Source organism: Canis lupus, chromosome X, assembly GCF_048164855.1.
Source record: "Canis lupus baileyi chromosome X, mCanLup2.hap1, whole genome shotgun sequence".
In the NCBI taxonomy this organism is placed as follows: Eukaryota; Metazoa; Chordata; class Mammalia; order Carnivora; family Canidae; genus Canis; species Canis lupus.
The window spans coordinates 109,167,757-109,190,489 of NC_132876.1; the positions used below are offsets into that span (position 1 = coordinate 109,167,757).

General features: G+C 41.5%; 1 protein-coding gene across 21 annotated transcripts in view; it reads left to right on the plus strand.

The window, feature by feature from the left end:
• MAP7D2 (MAP7 domain containing 2) overlaps positions 1 to 22,733 on the plus strand; it is a 108,433-nt gene that overhangs the window by 74,525 nt on the left and 11,175 nt on the right. For 14 of the 21 annotated variants that reach the window (XM_072817885.1, XM_072817884.1, XM_072817886.1 and 11 more), the window contains 4 exons: positions 2,102 to 2,229; positions 15,701 to 15,969; positions 16,583 to 16,709; positions 21,998 to 22,295. In XM_072817885.1, the coding sequence (XP_072673986.1) occupies positions 2,102 to 2,229; positions 15,701 to 15,969; positions 16,583 to 16,709; positions 21,998 to 22,295 (822 nt within the window). The remainder of the gene's footprint in view (positions 1 to 2,101; positions 2,230 to 15,700; positions 15,970 to 16,582; positions 16,710 to 21,997; positions 22,296 to 22,733) is intronic. The other 7 variants (XM_072817888.1, XM_072817889.1, XM_072817897.1 and 4 more) reach the window with 1 other exon arrangement.

A 22,733-nucleotide genomic window follows, 5' to 3' on the forward strand; every position in this document is an offset into this window, starting at 1 on the left:
TTATATAGGAATTATACATTCCATACTGCTTTTACTAATTATTGCTTGATACATAACAAATCACCCCAAACCTTAGCCGCTTAAGACAAATGTTTATTACCACACTGGTTCTTCGGGTGACAGATTGAGGATGGTTTAGCTGGGTGGTTCTGGTTCAGGGTCTCTTCATGACAGTGTAGTCAGGATGATGGCCAGAGCTGTAATCCTCTGAAAGCATGGCTGGGTCTCTTCTAGAACTGGCTGCTGGCCTCAGGTTTTTATTGCATGGACCTCTCTATAGAGCTGCTTGAATGTCCAAATGACATGGTAGCTGGCTTCCTACAAATTGAGAAATCAATGAGGGGTGGGTACAGGCACTCAAGGGAAGAGCTGCAGCACCTTTTATACTCTAATCTCACGTTACACACCATCATTCTGCTATATGCTGTTCCTTAACAATAGACCAATAGTTGGTCACTAAGACCAACCCACACTCGAGGGAAAGACAGGAGCATCAAATGACATGTGGACCTGTTTTAAGACTGTTACATTACTATACTATTGGACATTTATTTTGTAACACCATGTGTGTTTTTAAAATCCATTTGGCCCTGAGGTTCTTACATGAGAAGTGAATGTGTCAGAACCTTGGGTTTTACTGTACGGTCAATTACTGTGGAAGGGGGCTAAGGTGTGTGTGTGCATGGGGTGGGGGCAAGGAGGATTTATTCTGGAAAAATCCAATAGAGAGAGAAGGGAGCCACCTTTGTGGAGCCCCCACCATTTACCAGGCACAGAGGCCGTGCCTCTTGCCTCTTGCTGAGGGAGGCCATCGGGAGGATGTACAGGGGCAGGTGCCTCCCTATGAGGTTGCAATCCCCATTACACCAGGTACACTGTTAGAGTCCACAGCTCAATGTCTTGGGTGTTAAAAACCACATTTACACCCACCTGTAGTTTTTTTTTGAGTGATTATGTATTTTCATACTCTTCCCAGTTTTCTTTTTCATTTTTAAATTCTTTAAAAAAAATTCCAATAGGCATACAGTGTTCCATTAGTTTCAAGTTACAATATAGTTATTCAACAATTCTATACATACTCAGTGCTCAACACAATAAGTATACTCTTACTCCCCTTTACTTCTTTGACCTATCTCTTCCCCTCTCCAGCAACCACCAGTTTGTTCTCTATATTTGAGAGTCCGCTTTTTGGTGTATCTCTTTTTTTCTTCATTCATTTTTGTTTCTTAAATTCCACATATGAATGAAATCATATGGTATTTGTCTTTCTCTGACTTAGTTTGCTTAGCATAATATCCTCTAGATCTGTCCATGTTGTTGCATATGGCAAGATTTCGTTCTTTTTATAGCTAATAGTCCATTGCATATTATATACCACGTATTTTTTTTTTTACATTTATGCCACATACTCTTTATCCATTCATTTATCAGTGGATACTTGGGCTGTTTCCACAATTCGGCTGTTGTAAATAACCTGCAATAAACATAGGGGTGCATATATCCCTTCGAATTAGTGTTTTTGTATACTTTAGGTAAATATCCAGCAGTGGAATTACTGGATTATATGATAGCTCTATTTTTAATTTTTTGAGGAACCTCCATACTGTGTTTCACAGCGGCTACACCAGTTTGCATTCCCACCAACAGTGCATAAGGGTTCCTTTTTCTCCACATCCTTGCAAATGCTTGTTGTTTCTTGTTTGTTTGTTTGTTTGTTTTTATTTTAGCCATTCTGGCAGATATGAGGTGATAGTTCATGGTTTTGATTTGCATTTCCCTCGTGATTAGTGATCTAGTTTCTATATGTCCAGAATTATAATGTGGTTCTGTTCTTAGTTTTTTGCAAGATAACAGAGTAGGAAATCTTTGCATTTTGAGGGTAAAGTGTCTTTTTATTGGATGATCTCAGTATTGACCACCAAATTGATGACCTCATGGTGCTTTCCTGCAAAGATTCCTGTTGTGGGAAGCACTATAACTTCATATGGACTCTACTGAAAGAAAGCTGTGTATCACTTCTATTCCATCTGGGATATTTTTAGAAATTGTACAAGTATTGCCAGTGATGGGCCATGGCTGACCTATTCTGTGTCCCCTTCAGACTGAGAAGATGAAGAGGAGCCCTCGAACAACAACTTCTGTTCCCAGTGCGGGCCTTGGGTCTCCTCTGAGAAGATGTGAGTTTCCAGGGAGCATTTCTAAGAGGTCATCTTCTCCAGTGACATCCAAGTAAGCATCTTTCTGCTTTGCCACTGTTGGACAATTAAAACAATTTGGTGGGGCTCTATATAGTGCAGCACGTGCTTCCTGCTGCCGCATGGGTCGTGGCCAGCCCTGAGAGGTGAGCAGGAGGGATGCTGGCTTTGGGTTACCTCACTCACTCTCTGTGTATCTTTTGGATCAATGATGGGCTCTTCAGCTATTTGTTGCCTGGTAAGTATGAGGCTCTGATTTACTGAGATGATCCATTCAACATTTTCTCTTTCGGTCCATCAGTTCCGTTCTGCTTTTCTGGCATTCTCCTTCACCTGCATCTAGAGTGAAATGATTGCACTGTACTTGGGTGCTCAAGCTCATGTACTTGAGCACTCACTCTCTCCTTCTCTCATCTGTCTCTTCAACAGAGAGGCAATAATAAGTTGTCTGCCACAATTGGCAGTATGTTGTTGTTGTTTTTAAATGAAGCCATTATATTTTTTTTGTTAAGCATTGGGTAAACTCCCCAATGAAACCATGTAACTGCAAAACAAATTCACACTGTGACCACTCTCTTAAATCATTAAGAGAGACTCCTAACTCTGGGAAATGAACAAGGGGTGGTGGAAAGGGAGGTGGGTGGGGGGTGGAAGTGACTGGGTGACGGACACTGAGGGGGTCACTTGGCGGGATGAGCACTGAGTGTTATGCTATATGTTGGCACATTGAACTCCAATAAAAAAAAATGAAATAAAATTAAGTCATTAAAATATTTTACTTAGAGTAACCAACAAGAATAACTCAGTAAATAACTCAGTCTAGCTAGCAAAATGGAATCATTTTCAGTAGTACTGAGAGAGAAAAGAGAAATATGATTTTAATTTGGGAAAATAAGAAACTCTGTAGAGAGAATCATGTAAGACTTGTTTAATGCATCAATTTCTTTAGGAGAACATAGGATGAAACACAAATTTAATGAACACTTGGGGGACGCCTGGGTGGCTCAGTGGTTGAGTCTGCCTTTGGCTCAGGTCACAATCTCAGCCTGGGATGGAGTCCCACATTGGCTCACTGCAGGGAGCCTGCTTCTCCCTCTGCCTTTTCTCTGCCCCCCTTTCTCTGTTCTCTCTTTTTAAAATTTATTTATTCACGAGAGAGACAGAGAGAGTGAGGCAGGGACAGCAGAGGGAGCCTGATGCGGGACTTGATCCCCGATCCCAGGATCACACCCTGAGCTAAAGGCAGAGACACTCAACCACTGAACCACCCAGGCATCTCTAAATAAATAAAATCTTTTAAAAAAATTAATGCTTCGGAATTTGTTTAAAATATTCAGAGAAAAAAATATTTCAGGGTGACATCAGCTCTTATTTCTAATTTGTTGCATTCTAACAGAGACTTGTTCCCTAATATTATTTTGTTCAGAGAACATGTGGTTTTTATAAATTACAAATACCTGTTATTGATGTATATGTCTTCTATAAGAGAAATCCTTATATAATATGTTGCTGAATTAATAGCATCAAGTTTTTGTTTTGTCTTTTAAGTCCATTACATTCTTTCTGTGCTAGTATTGCCTCTCTTTGGTTATAGCATTGCTCTCTTGCAAATTCTAAATCCATTAGGTGGGCTGTAGGTCTCTATTTGTCATTGTCTTATTTCTGAGTCTTCCATTCACATGTTACTACTCAGGTGTTAGGGTGAGACATTAACAAAGAAAAAAGCCTATTCATATTGGGGTTTTTCTAGATTACACTCTTTTCTTTCATACTGACTCATGGTCCCTGCAAGGAGAGTAGCTGGCAAGTTTCATCATCATCATTGTAAATTGCACCCAGCTAACCTAAGGAGGTTGTTGCCTTCTGTAGAGATGATAACTAAGTTTTTAGAAGCAGGCTCATAGTGGGCTCTGTGCTATTTCTTTGATGGTGTGTTTCAGGAACTATTTTATATATATATTTTTTAACGATTTATTTATTTATTTATTCGAGAGAGAGAGAGAGAGAGAGAGGCAGAGACACAGGCAGAGGGAGAAGCAGGCTCCATGCCGGGAGCCTGATGTGGGACTTAATCCTGGGACTCCAGGATCATGCCCTAGGCCAAAAGGCAGGCGCTGAACCGCTGAGCCACCCAGGGATCCCCTATTTTATATATTTTTAAATTGAGATACAATTGATTATATTAGTTTCAGGTGGACAAAATTATGATTCAGTATTTGTATACATTATGAAATGATGACCATAGTAATTCTAGTTACCATCCATCACCATACATAGGTACAAAATTTTAAAAAAAATTTTTTTTCTTGTGAGGGCTTTTAAAATTTATTCTCTTAGCAACTTTCAGATATGCACTACAATATGGTATTATTAACTAGAATCACCCTGCTGTACATTACATTCCATGGCTCACCTATTTTATAACTAGAAGTTAGTACCTTTTGATCCCCTTCATTTATCTCATCCACTCTTCCACTCCCCTCTTCCCTCTAGCAACCACCACTCTGTTCTCTGGATCTGTGAGCTTGGTTTTGTTTTGTTTTGTTTATTTTTTATATTCAACATGTGAGATTTTACAATATTTGTCTTCATCTGATTTATTTCACATAGCACAGTGCCCTCAAGTTCTATCCATTTGTTACAAGTGACAAGATTCCATTATTTTTTATGGCTGAATAGTATTCTATTGTATATAAATGGAGCTATTTTATATTTTAAAGGACACGTCAGCCAAATCTTATAAACAACTCTCTCTGACCAAAGAGATTTTTTTTTGACCAAAGAGATTTAAACAAAATCCTAGACTTTTCTTTTTTTTTTTTTAAGATTTTATTGAGAGAGTGAGCCGTGCATGTACATACATAAGATTGTGTCAGTTGAAAAAAAAAAAAAAAAAGATTGTGTCAGTTGGATAAGGGGCAGAAGAAAAAGAGAGGGAGGGAGGGAGAGAGAGAGAGAGAGACTCTCAAGCAGACTCTGCACTGAGTGCCAAGCCCAACTCAGGGCTGGATCTCACAACCCTGAGGTCATGACCTGAGCTAAAATCAAGAGTCGAATGCTCAACTGACTGAGCCACCTAGGAGCCCTCAAAATCCCAGAGTTTTTAATGCAGTTCAATTTAGAGAAATTTTTTAAATTTCCCCTCTATATAGAGGAGTAATGAGTACCTAGTAGGTGCTCTATAATATTTGTGGAATGAATGAGTGCAAGTCCCTGTGACCCATATGCTTCGGAGAACCCCCAAATGAGTGAGAACAGTCTCCAGTTGAATAGACCCCAAGTGAAGTGAGAGAGAGATGGGGATGCAGATGAGGACAGTTGCAAGCCTAGGGCAGATAGAGTTGTTCAACGTAAACTGCTCATTCCTCAGAACTCAGCTCAGCCATCATCCTCTGTAGAACCAGCCACAACTGAATTCACCCCCTCTCTGTGCTCACAGAGCCTCATATGCATACTCCAATTATTCCTTCATTCGTCAAATGCCTACAGAGTGCCTTCTCTGTGTCCAGTGTTCTCAGCCCATGTGAGAAGCATACTTGACAGTGAATGACAAATATAACATCAAGTGGTGAGAAGTTCTATGAAGCAAACTAAAACTGAGTCAGATGACAGTGGTGGAGGGGGGAGTGGTAGCTAGATATGATGGTCAGGGAAGGCTTCTCTGGGGAGGTGAGATTTGAACAGAGCCCTGAATGGAGTGAGGGAGCAGACCATATTGATCTGTGGCTTCTTGCAGTGTATCATCTGCTAGACTGCCCAGAGGGTGGGGACTGATTGGATTTATTGTTGCACAGTAAGTGCTTAGTGTGTCCATGTGACGAAAACAAGAAGGGAAGTAGAACCTAAAGGGCAGAAGCAGATTGGCTGGTGGGGATAGGCGATGCTAGGATCATTCCTGCCCAAGGACTCAAGCCCTTTGCCTCCTCTTTTCTTTTGAGCCATTTTTCAGTTTTTTCCTCCCACTGATCAGTTCCTTAAATGTTCTATTTTCTGGGCTGCATATTTCTCCTGGGAAATTTTTGAAGGATGAGGGGTACTGGTTTCTAATACTGTAGTACAGCATATTCCTGCTACTTCAGCAGAGAAAAATTAATGAAATGACCTTTTTTTTTTTTTTTTTTTTTTTTTTTCAGAGCCCTGTACTTGTCATCTCTAGTCCAGGCAGGAAAAATAGTGAACTTAACATAGCTGGACTTCTGGTATACTGTCAAAACTACCAGAATCATTATCTCCTTAAGAAGTGCCCTTGGGGGCTCCTGGGGGGCTCAGTCGGTTATGTGTCTGCCTTATGCTCAGGTCATGATCCCAGGGTCCTGGGATTGAGTTCCGTCTCTGGCACCCTGCTCAACAGGGAATCTGCTGCTCCCTCTCCCTCTGCCCCTTCCCACTGCTCCTATGCTCTCTCTCTCTCTCTCTCTCTCTCTCTCTCAAATTAATAAATAAAATATTAAAAAATATAAGTGCCCTGGGGACAGGAATTTGTTCCAGTACTTCTAAATCAGAATTACCAAGTTAAGATGTCTAAGGAGAAGCAAACATTTCTCTTTTTTTTGAAAAATTTTGAAACTTTATTAAAACTCAGTTAATTAACATATAATGTATTATTGGTTTCAGAGGTAGAGTTTAGTGGTTCATCAGTCTTATAAAACACCCAGTGCTCATTGCATCGCGTGCCTTCCTTAATACTGTTCATCACCCGGTGAGCCCGACCCCTACTCCGCTCCCCTCCAGCGACCCTCATTTGTTTCCTATGATTAAGAGTCTCTTATGGTTTGTCTCCTCCTATAACTTCATCTTGTTTGATTTTTTCCTCTCTTCCCCTATGATCCTCTGTTTTGTTTCTTAAATTCCACATATGAATGAAATCATATGATGATTGTCTCTCTGATTAACTTAGTTAGCTTAGCATCATACCCTCTAGTTCCATCCACATCGTTGCAAATGGCAAAATTTCATTTTTTGGATGGCTGATTAGTAGTCCATTGTATACATATATCACATTTTCTTTATCCATTCATCTGTCGGTGGACATCTGGGCCCTTTCCAGTTTGGCTATTGTGGACATTGCTGAGAAGCAAACATTTATTGATTTTAAGACATTCAAAAAAGAAAGATAATTTCTCCCCAGGTAAAAATTAATGGCTGAACCACAATGGGTATGAACCAGGTCTGAGAAATGTGGGAAGTCAGGTAGACTGTAAATAAATTCTGAAAATCCAGCCAAACTCTACAGCAGTGAAAAAGAATGGATTTCAGCTGCCCACAACCAGTGGGTGGATCTCAGGAACATAGTGTTGAGCAGCAAAAGGAAGTTGTAAAAGAATATCAACAGTATGACATTTATATTGAGTTCCCAGATGTGTAAAACCAGCATGTTTTCAAGAATATAAATGTGGTAAAATTATTAGAAAAGTAAGAAAATGGCAAATATAAAATGCAAAGTAATGATGGCTTCTGAGTGGGGCATAGGGGAGGGGGCCAGGAAGGGGTACACAGGAGATTCCAGCCTATTTATAATGTCTTTCTTTGGAACTAGTTGTTAGGTGTGTGGGTATTTGTTATATCATCTTCATGTTGTATCATTCTTCATGTTATATCATTCTTCATACTTTTCCTATTTTATAAATATTTTTCACATGCTCAATATTGAAGAAAGAAAAAAAAGAAACCCTTGAATTTTAAAATGGTGTCGCACACAAAATAAATCCCAATCAGAGTGACATTTTCAGCCTTCCCTCTGCAGACCAAGTGTGTTGATCTTTAAAGCATACTGGAAGCGATGTGGCTTTGAATGGTGGTTTAGTTAGTCCTTTTGAACCCCCCATCTAGAAACTCAGACAGGTCATGTGATAAATGGCTCTGACAGCACATTGTTCTCCTCCCGGATCTCAGATAAATTAAGCCACTGTTCCGTGGCTGTGCATATTAATGGCATTGCTCTTTTAAGCGTTCAAGTTTATTTCCATTGTTTGCATTGTTGAGTACTTGTATGGGTTTTAGAAAACTAGCTTCAGCAACACTCTCAAAGATTTGGATGGAGCATAGCTTTCTTCTTGTAACCTAGAGAGAGGAAATGAAGTGTGGCCATGTGCGTTTACCCAGCCTGTCCCTGCCTCTGAGTTTTGGTGCTGCCTGTACTCCTAATTCTTCAGTGTAAAATGTTCTCTAATGGTTTCAGCTTTTTATAAATATACTCTAAGTCATTTTGGTCATTATGATGGGGAATGTTTCAGTTACCTCTTGCTGTATCATAGTAATAAGCTACCCCCCCCAAAATTTAGTAGCATAAAATAACAATTTGTTATTGATTCTCATAGCTCCATAACTTTGGCTTACCGGGAGGGTCTCTTTTGGGGTCTTTTGTGTGATTTTTCTGAGGTTTGACTTGGGTTCATCTGGTAGTTCTCATCTGGGGTCTTCCACCATAGGTTCAATGTCACTTGGGGCTGTAGTTAATGTAGGTCTTGACTGAGCTGAAAGTCTGAGATAAACCATTCACCTGGATGCCAGTTAATGCTGGCTATTGGCTGGAGCTTGGTGGGGGCTGGGAACCAGAATAGAATGCCTACACATAGCCTCTCCATATGACTTGGGTATCTCACAGCATGGCACTGAGTTCTAAGAGGCAGTGTTCCCAAGAACAAACAGGAAGTAGAAGTTGCCAGGCCAGTTAAGTACTGTGCCATGAATTGGCACAGCATTCCTTCTTTGCTTGCTATGTTTTGTTGATCAAAGCAGTCCAGCCAACCCAGACTCGGTGGGATGGAGAAAGAAACTCAAAAGATCGTGTGGGGTCAGATAAGATTTTGTTGTGGTCATCTTTGGAAAATACAGTCTGCCGAAGATGATCACTTTGAGAGCTCATACCTGAGCTCAGTTTGTGTCAGCCTAGATTAACTTCATCATGCATTTTGAGAAACAAAACAGATTTTGTTTGTCATCAGGGGAAAAAAATAAGACCAGGTTGTCAGCATGGCCCAAAATAAGTACCTCCCACTCAGAATCATGGACTCATGGAGCCAAGTGATTCCTCTAGTGGTTGAGGGCCTTTAATCAATCATTACTGAGCATCATTGCCTACATTTCCCTGGTGCATATATGATGTGGTTACACCTGCCTACAGATGAGCATCTACACTGGATCAGGGCCTCTATTGACAGGCTGGCTGTTGTTTTTGCCACCACCATTTTTTCTCAGATAGACTTTTACATTCTTTTTTAAAAATATTTTATTTATTTATTTATTTATTTATTTATTTATTTATTTATTCATTCATGAGAGACAGAGAGAGAGAGAGAGAGAGAGGCAGAGACATAGGCAGAGGGAGAAGCAGGCTCCATGCAGGGAGCCTAACGCAGGACTCGATCCCGGGTCTTCAGGATCACACCCTGGGTGGAAGGCGGCGCTAAACTGCTGAGCCACCCAGGCTGCCCAGACTTTTACATTCTTATATGAAAATTTTCTTGAAAAGGATAATTAAAAATGTTAAGTTATGCTCCCTCCTCATAGCAGACTTATACGTTCACAGTACATTTGATAGTCCTGTATTTTTTCAGTTTTACTAGAGGATAATTTGAGTTTAGACTTTTTTTTTTTAGTTTTGACCAATTTTTAAGAAAAATTTTTAATTTTTCTTTTTATTTTTAATTTTTTAACATTTTATTTATTTGAAAGGGAGCATGAGTGAGGGGAATGGCTGAGGGAGAGGAAAAAGCAAGGCACCACACTGAGCAAGGAGTCCATCTCAGGGCTTGATCCCAGGACCCTGAGATCATCACCTGAACCAAAGGGAGACCCTTAACTGATTGAGTCACTCAGGTGCCCCCAAAGCCTTTTAATTTTTAAGTCCTTTCAGCCATACAGAAAAATTTCAAGACTAGACCAAAGATGTTTAGTCATATTTGCTTCGTCATTCCCATCCCCCCACATACTTTCATTCACTCTGTATAGACAAACTCACACAGATTTTTCCCAGAGCCATATAAGAGTAAATCAAAGACATCACGACCTTTTATCCCTAGGAATGAAGACATTCTTTTTGTGTAACCACAATATGATTGTGAAAATTAGAAAATTTATTTTTGACATGTTACTGTTACTTAATTTACAGTCTATGTGCAACTTTTGCTAACTGTCTCAGCGAGATTCTTTATAGCATTTTCCCCCCACTCTGGGATCCAACCCTGGCTCCCACATTGCATTTGGTTGTTTTGTCTTCTTGGTCTCCTTTAACTTTGAACAGTTCTTCAGCCTTTCTTCTTCATGACCTTGACATTTTTAAAGAGTACAGGCCAGATATTTTGGGGAGTGTCCATCAATTTGGGTCATGATTAGACTCAAGTTATGCATTTGAGGCAAGAATCCCACAGAAGACATGTTGATTTCTTCTCAGTGCATCGTATCAGGAGGCCATGGTGACAGGTTGTTTCATTACTCGTGATGGTAACTTTGACCACTGGGTTAAGGTAGTAGCCACAAGTTTCTCTGGTATAGAATTGCTTTTTCCTCCCTGGAAAGTAATAAACTCTGACCATGAACATTGACTTTTCAAAATGTGGGCCACGCTGTGCTGATAAGGAGGCCACAGACCCCTCCCATTATGTGGATAGGCTCTGTTCACTATGCCTGGAGTCAAGTGGCTTTAGAGAAACGAACTAGATTCCAAGATGTGGAGGAAAATAGTCCTTTGGGTTCTGCTTTGCAGTAAACTCACATCCAGAAGTGTGACAACCCTCTCTCAAACTTATTCTTGCTGCTCTACTTACAGAGAGGTTTGCTCATTATTTCCTACCAGTCATGGAACCTCAGAATGTTATATAATCCTGCCTTGTGCACTAGAAGACCTATCTCTACCACCTTAGCAAAATATGTGAATCCCCTCTGTTAAATCTTTAATCATTGGAGGAAGTATTGAACTTTTAAAAATTAAAATGGAAAACCTAAGGGCACCTGGGTGGCTCAGTTGGTAAAGTGTTTGCCTTCAGCTCAGATCATGATCTCGGGGTCCTGTGTTGGGCTCCCTGCTCAGCCAGGAGTCGGCTTCTCCTCTCTCTGCTCATGCTTGCTTGTGCTCACTCGTGTGCTCGCTCTCTCTCTCTCTCAAATAAATTAATAAAAATTTTTAAAAATAAAATGGGAAACCTATAAAAAAACAAGATGAAGAATCAAATAATTTGAGGGCCAGCTTTGGCTGTCTTATCTGGTAGCACCTCTTGGGAAAGATCCTTTAAATGCTTAGGTCTCAGATACGAGTAATATCCACCTACCTCACTGGATCATTGTGGCAGGCAAATAGATACTTTTTATGTAGATGAGAAAGTACTTATCTGTGAAAGCACAATAAGTTCCCCTGATAAATTCATGTTTAATTTCTTTCATCAGTTAAAGATACCTGTTTTAAGAAATTGCAAAAAAATAACTTTGCCAGACTTTGCTTGGTTTGTAGTAGTGTGAGCAGAGCTGACCAGAGAGCCTTGGAGCCTGCCAGACCAATATCCCCTGGTTCAGGATGCTTGTGCTTAGCATCTCTTGCAGTCCTAAATCCCTGTAGAAAAGTGGCAAGACAGAATGAGCAGAAAACTACATAAATGGGGGTTTAAAAAAATGGGGGTTAATAGGGAATTTTTAAGATTGTATTCTGTATTTTGGTTGCTGTTGCTTGCTATTTAAAAAAAATCAGTGATGCCTACACTTTTCTAAGTTAAAGGTTGTGTTTGTGCATGCATGCGTGTGTGTGTGTGTGTGTGTGTGTGTGTGTTTTCTAATTCTGTATATTGAACAGGGGCTGGAGTAGGGGAATGTAAACAGACTGCTTAATACAGTGAGTTTATCCTTACATGTAAGGTAGAAATTAGTTTGAGATGCATGCTTCTAGGTAATTAGCCCAGTTGTATTTAGAATAGAACCTCTCAGTCTGTGGTGTGAACAGAACCATTGCATGACTTTTCTGTTGAAGCAGGGCTGCTCAGGGCTGAGCTGACCTGAGGCTGTCAGACCTCCCCCATCCAGACCTTTCCGGCTTTTTCTCCCTAGGATTGTAATTCTTTTTTTTTTTTTTAAGATTTTATTTACTTATTCATGAGAGATACAGAGAAAGAGAGAGAGGCAGAGACACAGGCAGAGGGAGAAGCAGGCTCCATGCAGGGAGCCCGAGGTAGGACTCGATCCCGGGACTCCAGGATCAGGCCCTGGGCCGAAGGCAGATGCTCAATTGCTGAGAGCCACCCAGGTGTCCCCCGAGGATTGTAATTCAGCCATGCATTTCCATCTACAGGTTCCAGGCACACTGATTGAGGGTGTGACTTCATTGCATTCCATTCTCTTCTGATAGTGAGCCATTTAAACCAGCCCCAGGGGTACATCAGGATCCAGATGCAGGCTGCCTGCTAAGGAGACTAGAATGGATTGGGCCTGCAGCCAGTTCAGGTTTCTTACTTACTCCCTCAATTCCATCCCTGGGGACCCTCATGGTGGGAGTCATATCTGCAGAAGAGCTTCTTATCCATCTCTTCATTCACTGGCAGAGACACCAGCACAGTGCAGACCCCCTTGGGTAGAGCCCACCTCTTCAGGCACTGCTCAGAGAAGCTCAGAGTGTGTGCTTTCTGTAGGCAAGTCCCAGAGAGAATGTGGTTGGACTGGGCTGTGTGAGTCCAGCACCTTTGCTCAGTCTCACCAGCTGTGAAGAATCCAGCTGTGACTCTGTCAAAATATATAAGCCACTAATAGTTACCTCTCAAGCTAAGGCTCTCAGGAAGCCCATAGTTGTGCCTTGGGGTGACTGTGGGGATTAAGACACTGCCTATCCAACCATAGTAGCTCTATTCTTATCTGCTTTATACAGATAGAATGTATGTGGAGGTAGCTGTATGTATGTGTCATTCAGGTGGTTCTCACCTGGGATGACCTTGTCCCTGAGGGGACATTTGACAGTGTCTAGAAACATTTTGGGTTGTTGCAACCAGGAGTTGAAGGTGGCGATAGCTATTGGTATCTGGTAGTTTGAGGCCAGGGATGCTGCTAAACATCCTACATGCATAGGACAGCCTTAAAACAAAGAATGGTTCAGATCCAAATGTCAGTAACAGCAGGGTTGAAAAACCCTGGTACATATGGATATGGAGAGGACAGGATACTGTGCATGCATGGCTCTTTGGTGTGTATGCAAGAGAGTCTAGGAACAAATTTAGAAAATCAGGGTTAAAGGGTACAATTGGAAAGAAATACCTGCTATAAACAATAGCCAAACTGTGGAAGGAGCCTCGGTGTCCACCGAAAGATGAATGGATAAAGAAGCTGTGGTCTATGTATACAATGGAATATTCCTCAGCCATTAGAAACGACAAATACCATTTGCTTCAACGGGGATGGAACTGGAGGGTATTATGCTGAGTGAAGTAAGTCATTCAGAGAAGGACAAACATTATATAGTCTCATTCATTTGGGGAATATAAAAAATAGTGAAAGGGAATAAAGGGGAAAGGAGAGAAAATGAGTGAGAAGTATCAGTGAGGGTGACAGAACATGAAAGACACCTAACTCTGGGAAATGAACAAGGGGAAGGGGAGGTGGGCGGGGGGCTGGGGTGACTGGGTGACTGGCATTGAGGTGGGCACTTGACGGTATGAGTACTGGGTGTTATGCTATATGTTGGCAAATCTTTCTCTCTCTCTCTCTATATATATATATATATGTTTGTATATATGTATATAAATCAATGTCTCTATATATATGTGTGTGTGTGTGTGTGTATATATATATATATATATATATATATATATATATATATATAAATCATTGCCATTTTTAAAAAAAGGAAAGAAATACTGGTTGCTGAGAAGTCCCTTAGGAATCGTGAGCCTGAGTCAGCTGAGCCCAAGGGCAGACTGAGAACAGTCTATAGTGGGGAGGCACCATCCATGTGGCCAAGTTGTTGCAGAGGTTCTGTGTGGCTCCAAGCCTATAGGATGATGGCACAGGGAAGTTGGTATGGCCAGTATGAAACCATTCTTTCTGGGGCCAGAGCTGTCCATCTGGGGAGCAGACTGTTCGAAGGGGCAGACAGCCTACCATGGATGTGAGATCTGGACTGATTCTTTATTAGTAAAATACCAGATGCTGAAACAGCAAATTTTAAAAATTCGAATTAGGTTCAAGTTGTATTCATTGGGTCGAGTATGACACTATGTGTCATTATGTGGCCCTTGGTCTGGCTTTTTTTTTTTTTTTAAGATTTATTTATTTATTTATTCATGAGAGAGAGAGAGCGAGAGAGAGGCAGAGACACAGGTGGAGAGAGAAGCAGGCTCCATGCCAGGAGCCTGACACGGGACTCAATCCCAGGACTCCAGGATCGCGCCCTGGGCCAAAGGCAGGCGCCAAACTGCTGAGCCACCCAGGGATCCCCCTTGGTCTGGCTTTGATTAAGACAAAGTGTTTTCTTGGGCATTTATAGCTGGCCTTTAAGCATGAGAGCATCATTGGAAAACTGGCCTGCATTTTACCTAATCCACATAACACTTGATGATTATTTTTTAGCTCAAGACCAAGTATAATAGTGATTTGATCATACTTTTTCCTTACCATCAGAACCTGATTAGGTAACTCTTAATCCTATGGTGATATATTGGCCTTTAGTATTATGTCGAGTTACTTTTTTTTTTTTTTTTTGCTGTTTTCATAGATCAAAAACAGTTGAATATTGGAAATTTCATATGGTTCAACCTGCTATACAGGATTGAGACTGACATTTTGTAATTTATGTACAGATTACTTCTTTCTGAAGGAACTCTGCAAATGCTTCTTTCCTGTGCAGACTTCTGGGTAAACTCAGCTTCTGAAGCTAGGTTGTTACCTGTATCCTCAACACCTAGCACTCACCAGGAGCCAAGCCTAGACCAGTGTACTTATGATGGACCTTTTTTCAACATAAGACAGGCTCCAGCATTTTAACAAAGCAGTATTTCCCTGAGTGACAGTAGGCTTGTTCTCAGCTTTCACGTCTTCCCAGTAGCAGGACAGATTCTTTTAAATCTTAAGAAACAAAACAAGAAAAAGACACCTCTACCTCCTCTCCCCACCCTTTGCCTGAGTTTGTTCCTCAGCATATGAAAAGGAACTGGATATCAGTCATACTTTAGTAAAGAGTAATTTAAAAAAAAAAAAAAAAAAAGGGAACCAGGGGGGCAGCCCCGGTGGCTCAGCGGTTTAGCGCCGCCTTCAGCCCAGGGTGTGATCCTGGAGACCTGGGATCGGGATTGAGTCCCACATTGGGCTCCCTGCATGGAGCCTGTTTCTCCCTTGGCCTGTGTCTCTGCCTCTCTTTCTCTGTATCTCTCCTGAATAAATAAATAAAATCTTAAAAAAAAAAGGGAACCAGGGACCTTAAAGACATTGTGTTGAGTGAAATTATTTCAGCTTTTTTGGAACCATGCCTCTTAGGAACAGAGAGAAGGTTCTGTGATCAGGCCCAGTAATCATCTGCTGGTGTGTTTTTGGTTTTCCAGGGCAACTTCAAAAGCATATCCACAGTCTCCAAAGAATATGAAGCCGTCATACCCAGGGTCTCCTGTGAAGTACCGCTTACCCACCTTTCCCAACCAGGAAACACCAAAGAGGAAAGCAGAGAAAGAGAAGAGCAATAAGGAAAGGGAAAGTGTCCTGGCTCAGCAGGCAGCTGGCCTGCATGGAGAAGAAGCCCCAGAGAAGCATGTGGTAGACAAACATGTCACTGAGAAGCATGTGGTCACAGGAGGGAAGGTTGAGAGCAGTGGAGGTAGGACCTTCTTGTCAATGCTGCCCCCAGGCCGTGGCTTTTACATATTGTTTCTCTCTTTGCCCGATCCATGTGGGAGTCTCATGTTTGGGAGGGAAGAAGGAAAGGAGATTTTTCCCTCTGACAACTTCATGCCCTCATGCTGTTTTCTCAGGCTTGCACATTGCCCCTGAGTGCTTCCCCTTGGTCTCCTATGGATCCCTTGGAGGAGGGATTGACACTGGTCATGGCTTTGGAATTTCATGGGGGTGTTGAGCTGCATCCAGCCAGCATCAGCACTTCCCACAGAGAAGGTCTTCCTTTAGACCTTCAAGCTTTTATGCTAGATGCAGTGAGTTCACCCAGATGGGCACTGTGGTGGTGGTTCCTGTGGGTCATGCTAGCCACCCTGTCTCTTCTCTTCACCTTTCCACTACCCTCCACTGGGAAATGCATTCACAGGGTCACAGCCATCCTGCTGCAGCCTCTCTGCTCAGTGGCTAATCGTACCTCTCCCAGCAGCATTTCCCATTACCCACTGAGTTGGACTTTTGTTTCTAAGTGGCAGCTACACTGATTGTGAGTACAATCAGTATTTCATTTCCCATGATCTTTTCCTCTCATATAACCTCAGGGAAGCACACAGCAGGCACCACTGATGCTGGAGAGGCTGCGAAGATCCTGGCTGAAAAGAGACGACAAGCCCGGCTACAGAAGGAGCAGGAGGAGCAGGAACGGCTGGAGAAAGAAGAACAGGACAGGTATGGGGGCTGCTCAGAGTTTCGTTACCATCTTATATAAAAAGCTATGGTAGAAAGAGCAGCTCTCCTTTCTTTTTAGAGTTTGAATTATTGATAAAAACTTGGCAGAAATACAGGTCTGTATGGCAGGTGTTCGGGAGACTGTGTCTTCTACTAGATGAAATTAACAGTGATGAAATGTTGCCCTTTTAAGACTGGATCTAAATGTTACCAATAACTTCCCATTCTTCCCTTGGACTCTAGGACCAGCCAGGCCTCATAGAGCTATCAGGGGAGTTTGAGCATTGCTCATGGAATGACGTTCTCCCTGAGGACAGGAGGTTCCAATGGTAGAGATCTTGGTTCTGCTTCCCAAATCATGTTTTTTCCTTAAATTTTCCTAACTTACACCCCCAGGTGAGAAGGAGGAAGGTTGAACAAAGGCCCCTAGATGAGGTGGAAGCTGATGTCATTGTCCACAAGCAACAAGGTACAGGGACTCCAAACCTGGAGCACAACAGAAGACATCATGGTAGTGGTCCTTAAATATGGGAGGGGGTGTCAGTACCATCCAGGGAATGCAATGAAAATACACAGACCTAGGCCCCATCCTGTTTTAATAGCTCACCAAAGTGTGAGAACCACCATGTTGTTAGTACCAGGACACTTTAGTCAAAGTACAGATAGTTCTGCCTTTTCTGATCTTTGTATTCAGAAAAGAATGCATGTTGAAGGACAAGCTAGATTTTATCATTAAATTGATAAAGAAGCTTTCAGGGTAATCACACAGTGCAGTCCAATATATTTAGGGAATTAACTTGACAGGAAGCAAGCCATGCCACAGCACTTCAAGACTGGTACGGAATTTAGAGTGATAAATAATATAGGATTGCCTTGATCCTTAAGTGACCTTGGCAAGTCTTTTGTGGTCTTTAATTACAGGTTTACTGATTTTTTTCTAAAGACGGGCAGTAGGTCTTACTTGTCCCTTTTTCAAGTTCTGTACTTCTCTGATGATTTTCCCACCTCCAGCCCTCTGGTCAACAGTGACAGATCTTTTGTTGAGTAGTGTGTTTGGGCTGGTTTGAGTGGGCCATAGGATTATGAAAAGAGGTCACAGGAGGTTAAGATGAATCACAGGACCTCAAATGACAGGCCTTGGTGATTGCAAGTTCTGGGCAGGTAAGTAACATGATTGTGGCTGTATGCTTAGGAAGGTGAAGTTCTTTACCTTCCAGCGATCACCCTCTCTCTCACACACATTTCCTACACAGCCCAGCTCCTGAAAGACTTGATTGTACTTTCTGTCTTTATTTCTTCAACTCATGTTCATATCTCACACTCACCATTCCTCCAAATTGCCAGACTCCTAATCCATTTCTTTGTTGACTTTGGCCTTATCAAGCTTGCCCTTGCTTCTTTTACCTCTCCTCCTCAGTCTCCTCTGTCCACCTCCCATCCTCTCACATGCTGCCTTGACTCCTAACCCTAAGTCCTAGGCCAGTTTCACCTGACAAGCCCTCCATGAGCAGTGGTGCTCCCTCCTGTTTGACCATTTTCCTCTGGCTTCAAAAGATTTGGGGCTCACATTTCACATAACAGTTTCATGGTAAGCATTTGATGTATTAAACCAACTCTACTCTCATCTCCCCTTCTACCCTCATTTTCCCTTTGCCTCATTTACCATCTGTTTCTGAAGCTAATTTCATATTGTTTTGTAAACCTTTAATACTTCCTGGTACAAGGGAAGCACTAAATAACACATGCATGCTGGTGACCTCTGAATCTGTGCCTATGGCCCAGTCTCTTGCTAGAGCTGTACTGTCTACTACTATAGCCGTCTATTCCCATGTGACTACCAAAATGCAAATTTACTAAAATTAAGCAAAATTCAGTTCCTCAGCTGTACTAGTCACATTTCTAGTGTTCAATAGCTACATGGCTAGTAGCTACCATATTGGTTAACACAAATTTATAGAACATTTCCTTCATCACTGAAAGTTCTCCTGGATAACACTGGTCTAGAACCTAGAGGCCATATCCCAGTTGCCTTATGCTTTACTTTGAGTGTATCTCAAATGCATCTCAAATTCAGTGTGTCCAGAGCAGGTCCAGAGAGAAGGTGCTGAAGGACAAGATGAAAACAGATCAAAGAATGGCAAGTTCAGGATGTTGAAGATTAAGCTTTTGTTTTTAATGAAAACTTTTAAACACACAAGGAAGAGCGAATAGTGCAACCCACATTTTTGTTCACAGATTGAATAGTTCAAGGCTGAGCACGTGTCAGGGATGTGGTGCAAGTACAAGAGGGGCCAGGGGCTGGAGGATGAGAGATGGGGTCATTACATAAAGACACGCATGAAAGGCCATTGACAGGGATAAGGGATGCATCTACCATATGCATATGCTATATGATGACCATGATGCATAGTTTTTTGGTACTTTCTACCTGGCAAGGAAAGGAGATGGGTTTGGAGTAGGTGACAGGAATTAAGACAGAGGGGTGATAGAATTGCACATGGCTCTTGTGAACTCCAGACCCATGGTAAAGATGGCAAGGGCAAGGAGGTAGGGCAGCTTGTAACAGCAGCACTGGAGAAGTGACCAAATCCATGTTCTCTGGTTTCTTAAGCAGGTAGAGAAAGAATATTCATCCTTGGAGAGTATACTGAGGGACTCAGTTTCACATAGGAAGCTAGTTTTGAACTACTTTGGGAGAAATGGAGTATGGTTAATGGAGAGTATTTTGTGTATAACAAAAGGGACAAGCAGGTACTCATGGGCTTTGTGGGGAGGAATGTGTGTTGTACTTACATTGATGATGAGAATTAGGGAGACTTATGGGCCAAGAGGATGTTTCCTCTGTGTGTGTGTGTGCGTGTGTGTGTGTGTGTGTGCGCGCGCGCTTTAGGCACCTCTGAAGTCCTTATGGTAAAACAGAAGAAACAATGGCATTTCAGATCCTGAAGATGAAGATAAAGGTGAAGTAGCTTGTATATTAATTCATATACAATATATATCTTTTGTGTATTAACTTCTCAGAGATAGTCAAAACCATCTTGTCAAATGAAGGATAAGAACTAAAACAGTGCTCTTAATCAATCTTTGGATAAGTTTTGTTATCGACACACCCATTTTGTTAATCTTGTGTTAAACATATTTGGTCTTTCATTGAGAAATCTAAGAAGTGGGGTTTCTTTCTGATTAGGCCCCATAATGCTCTTGTCCAGAGTTCTCTAGAATGTTTGTTAATAATTTCATTTGTTCCAGCAATGGAACAAATTTTTTTATTATTTTTATTTTTTTTAATTTTTTAATTTTTATTTTTTAAAGATTTTATTTTTTTATTTTTTTTATTTTTTTAAAGATTTTATTTATTTATTCATGACAGACAGAGAAAGAGAGAGAGAGGCAGAGACACAGGCAGAGGGAGAAGCCGGCTCCATGCAGGGAGCCTGATGTGGGACTCGATCCTGGGTCTCCAGGATCACACCCCGAGCTGAAGGTGGCACTAAACCTCTGGGCCACCAGGGCTGCCCCAGCAATGCTTTCAGACACTGCAACTTTTGCTAATGTAGGATATATTGTGTACTATTAGTCTTGGGCTAATGTCTTTCAGTGTTTCTGTACCTATGTATTTCTTTGGTGATACATAGGCCAGCTGCCTCTACAGTTCCTGCAAGACAGAAGGATTTTTAAAAAAATTTTTTTTTATGATAGTCACACAGAGAGAGAGAGAGAGGCAGAGACACAGGTAGAGGGAGAAGCAGGCTCCATGCACCGAGAGCCCGACATGGGATTCGATCTAGGGTCTCCAGGATCGCGCCCTGGGCCAAAGGCAGACACCAAACCGCTGTGCCACCCAGGGATCCCAGAAGGATATTTTTTTAAGTCCTGATATTTTGGTAGGGAGGGCAGAGGGAGAGAGAGAATCTTTTAAAGTTTTTATTTATTAGAGAGCACAAGCAGGGAGAGGAGCAGAGGGAGACGCAGACTCCTCACTGAGCAGGGAGCCCCACATGTGGCTGGACCCCAGGAACCTGGGATCATGACCCGAGCTGAAGGCAGATGCTTAACCGACACCCACCCAGGCACCCCAGGTGCACTCTTGATCTTGCCCATATATCACATTGCCATTCAGTACACGCTGCAAGATGAATATGATTACTTAATCTTTTTATAGTTGAGGAAAGTGACACACTTGTGAGCCGGAAAAATGTTAGAAATGTAAAAACAAACACTTACACTTTATAGGGTTTTCTCTCACTGCTTAGAGCTCTTTATCATTCTATTATCAACCACTCATCTGTGGATGAAAAATGCCTAAATATCATTTAATTTTCATAAAGCAAATAATAAAAGATTCTTTAACACTTTATTTTTTTAAGATTTATTTACTTATTTTAGAGAGCATGAGTGGGAAGAAGGGCAGAGGGATAGAGTGAGAGAATCAGCAGACTCCCTACTGAGTATAGAGCCTGATGTGAGACTCTTGTCTCATCACCCTGAGATCATGACCTGAGCCAAAATCAAGAGTTAGATACTTAACTGACTGAGCCACACAGGCACCCCCAAAAGAGATTTTTTAAGATTGGCAAAACAAATGAGAAATAGATGTGGTTTTTGTTTTAAATATTTTATTTATTTATTCATGAGAGACAGAGAGAGAGGCAGAGACATAGAGGGAGAAGCAGACTCCCTACAGGGAGCCCGATGTGGGACTCGACCCCTGGACCTGGGATCATGCCCTGAGCCAAAGGCAGACGCTCAACCATTGAGCCACCCAGGCATCCCAAGAAATAGATATTTTAATTTCTATATTAAATATAAGAGTTCTGTTTAGCATTTTCTTTCACTTTCCACTTGCTACTTCAGAAGTCATAGAGCAATTGGAACCCAAAGTAAACTTTTTGAGCTCATAGTCACTACTCTTAAATTGCCAACTGCCATAGTTGTAGCCATTGAAACACTTGTAGGTTTTTTTCTAGCTTCAGATAGTTTTAAGTAGTTATTTCACTTAGTTTTTTAAAAGAATTGTCATTAAGTAAGAATGATGGAGCTGTGGTCATTTGTAGGTTGACTAGGAAACATTTGTGTCTTCATTAGGGTATGTTCACAAATTAATACATCATTACTCTTGGTATTAACAGAATTTAAAGTCAACTCGTGTGTGTGTGTGTGTGTGTGTGTGTATTTTATTTTTTTGGTAAATGTATGGCTTTCCAGGAAGGATGAGTCAGTTTCTTGAGTGGATACTAATTCAAGTGCACATGTCTGTAACTATGTTGTGCCTTATGTTCTCCTGTCAGCACACACAGTTCTTTGGCAGTTTGGCTTTTGAGCATGTCATCATCTCCTAACAACAGTTATGTTCTCAAAAGGCTGGAGAGAGAGGAATTGAAAAGAAAGGCAGAGGAGGAAAGACTTCGCCTAGAAGAGGAAGCCCGTAAGCAGGAAGAAGAAAAGAAGCGGCAGGAAGAGGAAGAAAAAAGAAAGGCAGAAGAGGAGGCTAAGAGAAAGGCCAAGGAGGAGCTGTTACTAAAAGAAGAGCAAGAAAAGGAAAAACAAGAAAAGGAGAAGCAAGAAAAAGCCATGATTGAAAAGCAGGTACTGTATGACTCTTCATATGGACTCTCCTTGAGGGGTTTAATTAGTATTAGGTAAAATTAGTTAAATTTGAATGACTCATAATACTTGAAGTTTTTTCTTAAACTAACAAGACTGGTTATTAAGTATGAGTTACTTTGGGCAATAAAAGTGAATTTTGTAATGTTTGCTGTATGTCAGTTCACATTCCCCAAAAGGTAAACCCTAGGATGAGAATTTGGATGCCAGTACTTTATTTGGGATAAGATCTCAGGAAGCTGGTAGGTAAGTGAGGGGAATGCCAGCGTACGTGCACCAGTGAGTAGCTTACTATGGACCACTGGGAGTTAGTTCCTTTGGGACTCTAAGAAACTGTGGAATATGCCTTAGAATGGTCCCTCTGAGGATTGAGTAAACTGGATTATTTGTCAACTCCTGCCTCTCATGGCTGTAGGTCAC